General features: G+C 35.3%; 1 protein-coding gene across 1 annotated transcript; it reads right to left on the bottom strand.

Moving 5' to 3' along the window:
* Positions 1 to 449: 449 nt before the first annotated feature.
* LOC141609945 (F-box protein At3g54460) lies at positions 450 to 10,357 on the bottom strand. The gene is made up of 9 exons (XM_074428593.1): positions 9,633 to 10,357; positions 6,229 to 8,829; positions 5,919 to 6,132; positions 5,542 to 5,799; positions 5,402 to 5,461; positions 4,156 to 4,286; positions 2,344 to 2,458; positions 1,929 to 2,072; positions 450 to 726 (listed from the first exon to the last, which is right to left on the bottom strand). Exons 1-9 carry the CDS (start codon positions 10,049 to 10,051, stop codon positions 721 to 723), a joined length of 3,948 nt encoding a protein of 1,315 aa, XP_074284694.1. The 5' UTR covers positions 10,052 to 10,357; the 3' UTR covers positions 450 to 720.
* Positions 10,358 to 13,369: the final 3,012 nt, after the last annotated feature.

The raw sequence follows: 13,369 nt of genomic DNA, 5'->3' as shown, positions 1-13,369 counted from the left end.
TATCGAACCTTAAAAATGGACGATTTTTCGGTTATTGCGGTTCGGTTTATTCTGAACACCCCTAGTACGTAACGGAGCATTGGATGGACGTTAGTTGCAGGTCCTTGAAGCTTTGCCTTAATATTTGAGGTCCTTATCTAATTGGATATTTTGAGTCCTATTGTAGTTTACTCGTCATGGCGGGCTCTGTCACCAAGCCAAGCGGAATCGACTGCCTTACATAGTGCTCTTAATTGGGCTTGCAACAAGCAACATCTTCATTTCTGGATCCACTTCGACTCCAAGGAGTATTATTAACCGTGGATTCGAGACGCCCAACAACCATATCCGGGGTATTCTGGATGTGATTTATCAGTCTTCTCCCGTATACATCTTAAATAGCTGTAACTTTTTATTTACATTTGCCCAAAAAGAATTATGTACAAATTCAAGTATAACTTGGAGAAATCAAGAATATAACGCTACTTTTATTATTCATTTATTATGTACAGGCTACAAGATACCCAAAAGAAATTCAAAAATCATTACATATCTAATTATTTATTATTCGCCTGGTCTCCTGGATATTCATCCTAACCAAAACTAACAAAAATTTTTGTATTATCTTCCAATTAAAGTAATCGGAAAACTAGTCCCTCAACATCAACCAAAGCTCATTAGCACCCAACTTCATCTGAGGAAGCACCAGTTTTCCGGCAAAAATATGCTTGAACTTGAACATCATACCTAACATCATAAAAAGCCAGATGAACAGTCTCTTCACCAATAATATACTATACCATTCCAAAAGCTTCGAGATAGAAAGAAAAACTAGAGAGACGTGTTAATTAACAATAAACATAGAAGTATGGTGATATGGACTCTGATCCATAAAGAGACAGACATATGTGAGATCACATGTCAGCGAGACATTGACGAACTAAAAGAGTAGTAACTACTTTATACTTCTTTGGACTTATGAAGTGGACTCTCCTCCCTATCAATGAACACAGATCAGGCTCATACATGTGTTATCAGATAACATGGGTTTGATGAACTGAAAATTGGCCCAATCAAACGGATCAAAAACGAATAAACAAAATGAATAGTCTCCACAAACAAACGAATCGAGTGGCCTTCAAGTGTGAAGTGTGAAGATATGTCAAGTGTTCCACATTGACAGATTTGAAGAGTAACGACTACTTTATAAACAAGGAGCTATTCCTAAAAAAATTGGTTGTAGGATGAAACCTCCTAAGGCTCATAAAGTGGACTCTCTTTTCTCTAGGTATGCATGGGACGAGGCCCACCTGTGTCTCTACCACGAAGCTAGCTCAAACACAGCAGAATGATTAATAAATCCAACAGCAGTTGCAGAATATTAAGAGTAGATCTCATTTAAATGGCAGGAGGTAAGGAGTAGTAATAGAACACCGTATCCCACAAATATGACATCCATTTTGCCAACATTTTTGTTACCAATGGCAAATGAATTCTATCTTCCATTCGATACTAGAGTTTCAAACACTCACAATTCCCTACTCTTGAACATAGAATACGCAGGCGTCTTTTAAGGTGATAAACATAGAAACGAGCACAAAGCCAACAAAAAAAAAAAATCAAACCACAACAAATCTATTACTCTATTACTGAGAACACAAACTTGTGAAAGACGGTTCTAGATAAGTATTATTATAAAACCTAAAAATTATTTACCCAAATACCCCCATAATAGTTACTAAAAATTTCTGATATGGGTGTTTGGGTAGATAGCATGTGGTTTATAACACTTAAGCATAAACTGTCTTATAAGATACTATTTGAGTTAATTAGGGAACCCAACAAATCGACAAATCACATGAACACCAAATTTACAAGCACAACTCTGGGTTTTTCGGGACCATGCGAAGCCTGTTAGATAATAATTCGTAACTAAATTACAAGCATACCTCTAAAGGTTTTTTCCGCACCATGCACAAGCGAGTTAGGTAATAATTCTCCGCAAAATCATGTAACGATTTGTGTGCTCGAGCTCCTTCATGATAAGTATTCTCATTGTCTTTATTCAACAATCTTCGACACTCGTCACCATTCTGAAATTGCATATCCAATTATTAATAGAGACAAGGTGAACTTCAAATAAGATCATTTCAGACGAAGAACCACAGAAATACAGAAGAGAACACTTTTTACTATCCAGACAAAGTAATACAAAAACAGAGCCAGGCCACATACATAATCTGTTAGTTATAAAATGAGTGTAATGGGTATATGACTATATGTAGCAAACTGAAAAGCAGCTAAAAAATAAGATTTGATTTCAAATGTAGTGCATAAAGATCAAAAGAGGGAAAGAAATGTCACCTGCAAGAATTTCAGCATTTGCTCTTCAATAGTATCACACATCGCTAAGGTCTCAACATGAATAGGGCGGACAGCACCCATTCGATGAGCACGACTAATCACCTGCTCCTCCATGCTGTGACACATTAAATTACAGATCGCATCAGCTATACCAGCTAACGGATATGGGACATAAAAAAAATCACAATTCCTAGTCCACTTCATTAAAAGAAATTTATTATACACGACAAGACCTTTTGTGTATTCTAAACTCCATTAGACATACATGCCAAGTATTGTAGCAATAGTTTATACAAGCAACATTTCACGACAAAGAAATAGCCAGCTTTCTTGTCATTATGAATGTGCCATCAATTACAGCATCATGTATCAACAGAGATTCTATAGTATACCTAAGTACCATGTCATTGTACACCTTATCTGATGATAAAAGTAGAATTTAACAATTAACATTACTTGTCATAAAGAATGCATTTGGCAATTTGCAATTGATTTTTTGTTTCCCTGAACCCATTTCTTATAAGTCAAATGTTGGGATTTAATTCCAAATACAAATCCAAAAACATGTTTGGGAACTCTTAAATCCAATTCCAGATTTTGAATTTCACGGTGATGTTTGGTAGTTCATGGAATTGATGCTTGGGAATTCAAAGATTTTATAAAGTAACCCTTCCGATCTAAAACCAATCTTTCAATTTAACCTTTAAGGTTAAGGTTTCAGAACTTTACCCATAAGGTATTAAAAAACACAGGAGAGATAAAAATATAGTGGGTGATAACAGCGAAATCATCCACAAAAGGCAAGGAGAGAACATTTATTATTAAAAAATAACAAATAAAAAGCGTAAGAAAATAATCTTCATCTGCATTCTGACCCTAATCAAACCATTATTGACCTAACAAATTTGACCCAACTTGTATAGCGTAACTCAACCACCAACCCATCTGATAAGTTAAATGGTTAATAATCGGGTGAATATATGAGGAATAATTGAAAAAACCAGTGGGAGATTAGAATTTGAGAGTAATGTATTGAACTAATTTGGAATTGGAAAGAAATTAGGCCCGATTCCATTATCAAATGACAAGAGAGTAAAAAAAAAAAACTGAAATTGGCTAAATCATAAAATTCATTTCTAAATCCAAGTTTTCAAACAAGGCATAATAGAAAAGCAGAATCTAAACGAGATACAAAAAAAAAGGTAGGTTTCACATTGAATACAGTATACAGTCACATGGGACACTGAGTGTATCAGAATTTCTCGTGCATGTATTAATTATGCAACATATAAGTTCTTTCTACTCCTATTTGAACCAGGGGCTCTTGCAGATTATCTACAAGAGGATTCAAAAGAGAAGTATGTGTACTAAGACACAATGCCTAAGAATGTTCTTTTCCCAAACCAATTGACAATAGATGGAGTAACTTGTTATTTTACAAAATGATCAAACGTCTCTCCTCATCTTTTATAAAAGGGCACTAACATAGTCGTGCTTTTACGCACTTGACTAGAACTATTGTAAAATTCTGCAATCTTGTAAGATGTCAATCTAGAAATTCTCTCTGAAGTCAAAGTACACCTTTTTCATGAAATTAGAGTCTCCCACTGTAAAAAAAATAAAAATGAAAAATCTTACCAAGGGGGTTAACCTAATGTTCACACTCAAACAAAAAACACACTCTTATACAGGAACAACAACAGTTAAACAGATACCAGAATCGCCAGCTGTAAAACCAAAATACATTCAATAGAAAAAGTAACAGCTAACATACATGGTAACAAAGCCCAAAGCGTTGAAAGTATTTTTTACCTTCTATCCCATATTGGCTCCATCAGGAAAACATAGGAGACAAAGCTCAAATCTAGACCTAGTGCAGCAGTTCCATCCATCACAAGAACCATACAGCTTGGATCATGCTGAAAGAACGCAAGTGACTTTTTCTGGACAAGTAAATATTACAACTATTAATTTTTTTATCCAGTGGGAGTTTTACGAGATTAATGAGTCCATATTATATAAGAGCAAAAGGGATATTTAGTCGACCTATGACAGTTGGAAATTGTCAATTATCTGATTACATTAAAACATTCAAAGCAAGCATGATACTATAATGGTCTCGGGGTTAACACAGGGGTAAGGTTGCGGGAATCTGACTCCAACCTGTCATTGGCATTTGACGAGAACCTTCATGTCACTCAAGTAATATTGTTGTTGTGGGTGAAATTCTTTAGTTTTTTTTTTCTACGCACGAAATAAATTGTTCAGAATTTATTGTAAAAGCCAATTTTTTAAAAACCATTTTTCATGAACAATCTCAATACTTGCTCTTCTAATTTTGAAATAAGTCAAATACAAAAGAAGAAAAAAAAAAAAAAAAAAAAAAAAAGTAAGTTGGAACGGAGAGCTCACATGATAGTAATGAACAAACACACAAAAACAAAAACTACAACTTGGCTGGGTTCAAGCTCTTTCATAGCCAAAAAAAGAAAGAAGACATAAGATAGCCAAGTGGATGAATAATAGGACACCTGATCATAAGCCAAAAATTATTTAGCCAAATTTGTGATGTGATTGGTAAACAATGGAGAAAGGTAGCTCTTTTTATTTTTATTTTTGCGTGTGTGGAGGGGGGTGGGGAGGGGAGATGATAAGGCTGACAATTTGAAAATAAAATGGCAACAGGACAAAAAAAAAATTGATACTCCCTCCAATTTCCTATTATCTTCCCTCTTTCCTTTTTCACACTAGTTTGATTATCTTCCCCCATTCCTTTTTTGGTAAGTTTTATTCATTCTTTATTATTTTCTCTCTCATAAAAAATCAACAACTTCCACTACTTTATTCATTCTTTATTCATTATTCATTCTTTATTATTTTCTCTCTCTTAAAAACTTCACAACTTCCACTATTTTATTCATTCTTTCCCTCCTTTCTTCCCCTTTCTTATTTTTTGTGCCCAAAAGAAAGGGGAAGATAAAAAGAACTTGGAGGGAGTATTTGATAAATCAAAGTGTCAAATAAGAACAGATGAAAAGTCAAATGTAAGAAATTTTACCTTGTTGCATGAATTCATGGGACTATACATTCTTGTAAACTTAATACCAGCAATAGACAGCTGACAATCAAAAAAGGTATATCAGTACACTTGGCATCTAAAATCCAAAATGAAACAGTTACATGTGGTGCACCACTTACCTGCTGCTCTATGACATGTATGTGCTCAAGAAACTGGGAAAAAACCAAAACTTTTTCAGCAGAAGCCTCAGAATAATCATGGATTGGGTTGACCGATGGTTCTTGAATAGAAACGGTATCATAAGGTATTTCAGAGAAGTTTCCCATGCTCATAGAGCAAGCTTTTTGCCTTCTATCAGACTCGATTTCTTTCAGTCTCTGAACAAGATATGCAACCTTACTGCTTGAAGTAGATTGCCAATCTGGATCCCAACTATCCTGCAAAGGGAATTGGAAAGGATTAAGTATCAACAAAGAACCACTTGAAAGATCCTTAACACAAGATTTCCATTCAAGTCCCTTATCAATAAGAAGAATTCAAGGGCTCTGAAACCTACCTGCTTATATGATGGCTGTAACTCAATAAGATCTTTTGGTACAGGCCACTTTGGGTTTGGGTTTTCAGGCCGTGTTAATATCTCAGGACTCTGCATCTCATATTGGAAGCCACATCCAGAAACTGAACATCTTTCTTTGTCGAGATCAACACAATCAAGGCACAAGAGGTGCCTACATGGTGTAACGATAGGAAGACGGCACCATTCTGTACATCTGCACCAAGAAAATAATTGAAAAAAACAAAAACAAATTAAACGACCATAGTAAATCCTAGAAACCACATGATGTAGGGCAAAGACAAGCACTTACATTTGGCAGTTACCGCCGTAAGAAAGGTAGTACTTTATAAGTTGATAATCCTGAGAAAGATGATCCAGACCATGTTTTACGAATATATCCATTGTTTCTTGAATATCATGACTAGCTGCTACTACTTTTATATGCCCAGCCACACAACAGGAAAGCCTTACATTTCTAATAGTGGCAGCCCTGAACTTCCACTGCTTGAGGTTCAATAAACTTTCAACGTGAGAAGGATCTTTCCAGTCAGCCAATAAGATGTTACGCTGTACCGTCTCAACAAGTTCATTATAAGTTTTCGCATGCCCCTCTGTAAATTGAATATATGTTGTTTTCTTAATACAGGGAGGGATGCACTGTAAGTCTGCTTTTCGTGCACTAATCATACACCTTTTGAGTAATGCCAACAAACGCATTTTACCCTCATCCATCTCTCCCTCAAAAGGCTTCAGGACCCCTGCTTCCCAGTTCTTTTGGCTCTCTCCGTATACTTCATCATGGAGAAATTTCAGCATGGGTTGAAGATGAGAAACCTGACTACTGGGAGTATTTGGAGTGGGTGTTCCTGTTAGAATCCAACGGTTAGATGCACACAAGGTCACTGCCATCTGCATTTTATTTGTCAAGTTCAAGCTCGACCCAAGAGTGTGTCCCTCGTCCAGCACAACCCTCATCCAGTGAACTTGCATCAATGGACTGATCTTCGGAGGATTCCACTCTGCACTGAGCCGACTAAATGTCGTAATAACAACATCATAGTCCCAAGCAAGGCTGTGTACAGAAGGCTTCTTACCATCAGTCCAATAGTAAACTTGCAATTGCCCTGATCCCACATGCTTCTCAATTTGTGTTCTCCAGTGATCAACTAAATTTGATGGAACAACAATGAGAGTTGCTTTAGATAAATACATCCTATATGAGTCTAAGGGCTCACAGAGGGCCATTCTAAGAGCAGGCAGATCAAAAACCAGATTGTCTAGGGATTTGGGGTAAAACCAACGAACAGTACCCTGCTCCTTTTTCTTGACAAGGCCAAAGCCTTCAAATATTCTATGGTAGCTATTAGCTTCTTTTGTTGTCACTTGACCAGGACGAACCAACCCAACTGTCTCCATTTGCGAAATATGGAGGGGTGGGAGTCTAGCAAGCCAGCGCAAAGCTTTCTTTGTTTGACTTTTGAGCAATGCGTAATGCTCCTTTAGCACACTAACAAAGAATGCAACATTTTGAGGTAGTCCACCTGACGAATCTTTGCCGCAAAATCCATTCAAGAAAGTAAGAGGCTGATAAGAAGCCTCTTCAGGAGCATTACAATTCCGATAATCGGGATTAGGGTTCAGACTGCAAAACCATACAGCTTCTGGGTCAGGAACATTCTCAGCAGGAACTCTCCTCCATTTCCCACAGTTATCGCAGTTAATCCAATCCTCAACATACTGAACTCCTACATCATTCTTCTGCCGCTTACTAGCACTCTGGAATTCACTTGATGTTCCAGATGGGTTTTCCAAACCAGGACTAGTCACATTGTTTGAAGCACGTTTCATATTACTAGCGTCCCTTCGTTTCTTGGTGTCTTTAAGATTTCCAGATGAATCCTCCATTCTTTCAATAAGATTTTTCTTAACACTATTCAAATCCCTTGCTCGACGAGCTACACATGTCGCCAGCACAGATGACAAAAGCTCCGGTGATGTTGCACCTAGTCTTTCTGGACAAGAATACACTGATGAAACGCTATGACCGCCAAAGCTTGATGGCCTGCCCCTCTTTGGAGTTAAATAATTCTCAGGAATCAGCTCATCAGGAGAAAAGAGGCCCCTTCGATCATTCTGATTCTCACTTTTTTGTCCTGGAGAAAGAATGGCCAAGACAGAGAACCTACTGCCACTGCACTCATAGAAGCCACATTTCTGATTTTCATCATCTTTGCACCAAATTATTTCAGATCCCTTGGGAGGTGCTGCCATTGTCCCTTTGGTCTTCAAAATAAGTGAAAGAGCTGTGATAGTTTTACCAAGTCCTGGCTCATCACAAAAAAATCCGCCATGAAAGTCAGGTACTGTTGGAGCTGGCCCAGTGACTAACTCGCCGGACACAATGTTAATGAAGAACGAACAGGTGTCTTTAGTTGAGAAAGCCATGTACAGGGGATGGTTCAAGGTAGCAATGTTGCGCTCACGCTGTAGCATCCACTCAACAGCTGCTTTCTGATGAGGAAATAATTTGAGTTTTATAGACGGCACAATTGCCGCAGTCAAGAATCTAAGATGATGACATGTGACAGATACATTTTGTAGATCCGCTGGGCATAAAGCAGACAAAATTTTGAACAAAATGTCATCAGTCAAGTCCCAAATTCCAGATCCGATGGCCATAGAAGCAGGTGCTATTGATGACGTAGCAGACTTGATTTCAAAAGTCAAGCTAGGTAAGCTCTTGAATATTTCATGAAGTTCAAATCCTTTTCTTTTACAAGAATCGGAAACATTAGCATGCTGCTTACATCCTATAACACGACAGTCGGGTAAATTCAACAAACTCTGATCTCCAACGGTATCTTTATAATATCCATCTTGGAGAATTAAATCCCTCTCCTCCCAGTCACACCTGAAGAAAATTGGCTTAAAATATGACAGAGAGGAGTAGAGCCACACATGGATAACTTAAAAGGCATAATCTTTTTAAAAAGCACATAATGAACACAATGTAGTTGAGAAGAAAGCCGGGGAACTAGTATTATTTGTTTAAGCAGCAAGAAGCAGATATCATGAATTATACACTAGAATCATTCAAAATTTGAGTGTTGGTTTAGCTCCAAAGCTGCACAATGAAGGAGTGGTAGGAACATTGGGTCATGTTTATGGTAAATTCCTTCTCAACTACCAACAATTAGCGAAAAAGCAAAAAATAATCAAACTGCTAACATACCTTTCATTGATCCTCTAAAGAAAAAAAAAAAAGATGCAACGTTACTAAAATACTCCCTCCGTCCCGGTCATTTGTTTGCCTATTCCATTTTGGGTGTCTCACTCAATTGTTTGCCTTTCTATTTTAGGAATGCCTTTGATGGACAATTGGATCCTTCACAATCATTTTGATCCATTTGTCATCAAATAATTGGCTATCTGGTCTTTTCTAGGTCTTTGTGCCAAAACCAAAGGCAAACAAATAATCGGGAGTACAAAACACAAAACAGTAGGAGCTATACTAAGCTGATGACTCCCCATAAATGAGTAATCACATATTGAAATAATAAGGGGAAATTTAGTATGAGAGCGTCTGATGTCTAAAGAGAAGAGATAATCAATCATAGTAATCAACTTTGGTAAGAATGATGGGACAACATAAATGGGAATGGGAATGGGAGTGGGACGGGGACGAATAGAATAGAATAGAATAGAGTAATGAACCTCAAATGATGACGAAAGAGAGCAGCAGCGGTGGTAGCAGAGCGAGGAAACTGCCAATCATTCAACCAGACCAATTCCGTAAGATAAACATCAATCAAAACAACGACAGCAACGCCGCCATCCAAAACCCCAACCACAGTAGACACAATCTTCAAACACTTCTGATTAACAAGAGTTTTCAATTGTTGTACCACGCTTGACACCGTTCCACTGCCGCCTAAACCGGTCTTCTTCGATTTCGAATTTGAATTCTTCTTCGAGGAATTCCGCTTCTGCGCCGGAGGACATTCAATGTAGGAGAACAGATCAATAAGTGTGCCCAATTCCGGTACCATCTTCATGTCTTGAACGATTGTTAGATATCCGCATAATTTGTAATCTGCACACGGAATTAGGGTTTCGCAATTGTTCTTCTCCATCAATTTAATTTATTATTAATCAATTCGGCATTGGAGAAACCTAATTAGCGTTTTGATTAAGGGATTGATTGATCACGAATTTGAAAAAGGGGAAAATTTAGGATTTATATATGTAGTCCGTAAATATTTGGTACGAGTAAACAGTAAGTATAATAATGGAGTAAAAAACGTAAAAAGTAACTGACTTGTGTTTTTGTGGTGAATGCGTGATCGTTGAAATAGGAAGCTCGAAAGAAAGAGCCAAAGGGGGGCGATGAGGGGAATTCAAAACTAGGGTTTTCTCCTTTGTTTCTTTAATAATAACGGGTTTTAATCAATATCTATCTATCTATATTAATAAAGGAAACTTTTTTTGAGGATTACAGAGAGTCCAATATTAACGAATTACGATCGAGTTAAACTACCTATTTATTTAATGATATTATATTTTATGTTTTATCCTAATAAAAGTCTACCTAATCGTATGCAGTACTTTGATAGTGTTAGAGAGAGATTTAATTTTATTAGAATTAGAATTGGTAAGTTACCATGTTAACTACTACAATATTATACTCCTATAAATAGTGAATTTGTTTATGAAAACTAACACAATTCTTATTTTTCGTTCTCTTTGCTCCGCTTTTTTTTTTCTGTCTATTTGTTTTTGGTAGTTTGGTGTTAAACCATTACTTAGCCCTTTTCATGTATTCATTTGGCGCTTGATTCATAATTGCTTCTATCGTATATTGTTTCTATTATATGACGTATATTGTTTCTATTGTATAACGTATATTTTAATAAATGTTATTGACATATAATTGCTTTTGTTGCAGTTATTTATGGATGGGAATGAATAGATTGATCATACGAGAAGATATCAATAAGCATGTATATTTCCATGATTAAGGTAATGAAAATTATCACCTTCATAAATTTAGGTGAATTGATTAAAGAAAGCTTTTTCCGAACTTATCGCAAAAAGTCCCAAGTTTCACAAATAACTTTCGAGGTATATGTGAATCTCTGTTGGTAGGGAAAAGTTTACTCATAACATAACAATCCAGGTAATCTATAAAATTAGAGCAAATAGGAAGTTGTAAATTAAGAACATGAGACTATTGTGAGAGATTTTCCAACGATATTAGAGGATTTCGATATTCTAGAAATTGTAATTTTAATAAAATAATAAAGTAAAACTACAGCTAGCTAAACTCAAGACGAACAAGATATTAGAGAGTTCAATATTCTAGAAATTGTAATTTTAATAAAATAATAAAGTAAAACTACAGCTAGCTAAACTCAAGACGTGTTAATCGAATCAAAGTTTTTAACTTATATTACCACGTCAATTCAAAGAACAACGCTATATATATGTGCATAACTACAATTATTATAATCAATTTACGTAGGGAGTATATGTTTATTTGGGTTGATAGTTGATAGTTGATAGTTGATACTTCATACCTATGTTTCTGTTGTATACTCCGTATATATTTACTTTTGATGATACTTTTTACTCCCAGTATGTTTTTTCATACAATTTTGTAAGTTCTCATGTATGTTTAATTTTTGATTATTAATGATTTTATTAGTACATTCCGTCTGTTTTAACCAAACTTACGTACTAACTCATCAAAAAATTATTTGATAGGTGTGTCCAATTTCTATTATGTCATGCATATCAACGCACATAGTCTCAACTAAGCTACAAGGAGACTCGGCACAAGAAAATATGGAGTACAATTTTTTCTGTACCGATTTTTCTAATAGAAAACGATTTAAAAAAATACAATGGAAGTTAAGTGAGGAGATTAAATTTGTAACTGTAGATAGAATTCTAATAGTATTAGATAAGTCAGTTTTTTAAGAGATTTTCTTATATTTAATTAGTGTGAGACATAATAAAAACTATCCTTAATAATAGTAACAAAAAAATAAGAAAAAGAGAACAAAATAATTGCCCCTATGTGAGAGGTCTAACTCACATAAACATTACTGGAAACCGTCTCTTAGAAAAAACTGCGTTGCGAATAATTTAATACAAATGTCACACGATACTTTGTATGATGTACTTTTTGTTTTAAAGGATAAAATGATGTATATATTTTGGCACAGAGATTAAAGAAAGAAAGGAGAGTGATTAAAAAAAAAAAAAAAAAAAAAAAAAAAAAAAAAAAAAGAGTTATTTTGGACCAGACAAAATTAAAATATCCACTTACCTAACTAGGAGATGATCTACAATAACATACCTTAAAAATAGATAACTACTGAATGAAACACCCTAAAAATGAAATAAATAACTATTATTTGGGACGAACGGAGTATATAGTAGATTAAAATCCGCCGGACTTTTGTTTTGTTAGATGCCTATTGTTAATTTTACTACTCCCTCCAAGTTTTATCAAACTTCCCTTTTCAATAAAATACTACTTACACATATTAGAGAAGGGGAAGGTACATATCACTTGAAGGAAATATAATATACGGACTTACATAGAACATTGGTAATGATAATGTCATTATGGCACGCAAGTACTTTTAGCTTGGATGAGAGGGAGCAGTAGATTAGTATATGGGTATTATAAGTTAATTATAAGCTCTATAAGATGGACGAAGTACAAAATTTTGACAGTTTGGTTAATTATGCACATGGTCAAGTAATTTCAAGGGTATGATATTAGCTAACAAAGTAAATTTTAATTGGAAAAGCACCATCGATGTTGGGTCAACAATACACATTATATAAGCTTACTCTATATATAAGATGTTACAACTTCTTCCCATCATGGATTCATGGTGCTCAAATGAACATCAATAGCAACTCTCGGACGCCATAAACCAAGTTGTATTTCATAACTTACGTAGTGGACCACGTTAAATGACCTTTTACTAAACTCAGAATATTAATATCAATAATGAATAAAACTGTGTAGGATAAGAAAATTGTAAGAGGTAAGTTTGTTCTAATACATATGCTCAATCTCATGTTGTTGGATTCCTAACAAGATTAAATATCTATTTATTTATAATGAAAATTATAATTATGTTACTTTTTTTTCCATTTATATTTTTCTAATTTTCTTTTTAGGATAAATGACTTACATACCCCTTAGACTTAAAGGAGAATACGACTGATTCGATGTGATAGATCTCACAAAAGAGGTGAAGGAGTACTACGATTCTTAAAGTTAAAACAGAGCATGATGAAAGATATGCCAAATTGGCAATTAGTTCATCAGAACATACGTGTCATTATGAGTAGAATGTCATACAAATAAATAATATATAGTTCACATAATGCATACACTTTAACACTATTCTGTTACTACATCATATACG

The sequence above is a fragment of the Silene latifolia genome, chromosome 1, assembly GCF_048544455.1.
Source record: "Silene latifolia isolate original U9 population chromosome 1, ASM4854445v1, whole genome shotgun sequence".
NCBI classification, from domain to species: domain Eukaryota; kingdom Viridiplantae; phylum Streptophyta; class Magnoliopsida; order Caryophyllales; family Caryophyllaceae; genus Silene; species Silene latifolia.
Note: the sequence above shows the minus strand (reverse complement) of the source record. Positions and strands in the feature narration are given on the sequence as shown.

Excerpts from the sequence above, each read along its gene's own strand:
- LOC141609945 (XM_074428593.1), bottom strand. The coding sequence starts at position 10,051 with ATGGAGAAGAACAATTGCGAAACCCTAATTCCGTGTGCAGATTACAAA. Across the intron at positions 5,462-5,541 it reads TACATGTCATAGAGCAGCAG|CTGTCTATTGCTGGTATTAA; the intron begins GTAAGTGGTGCA and ends TTTGATTGTCAG. Across the intron at positions 2,459-4,155 it reads GAGCCAATATGGGATAGAAG|CATGGAGGAGCAGGTGATTA; the intron begins GTAAAAAATACT and ends AATGTGTCACAG.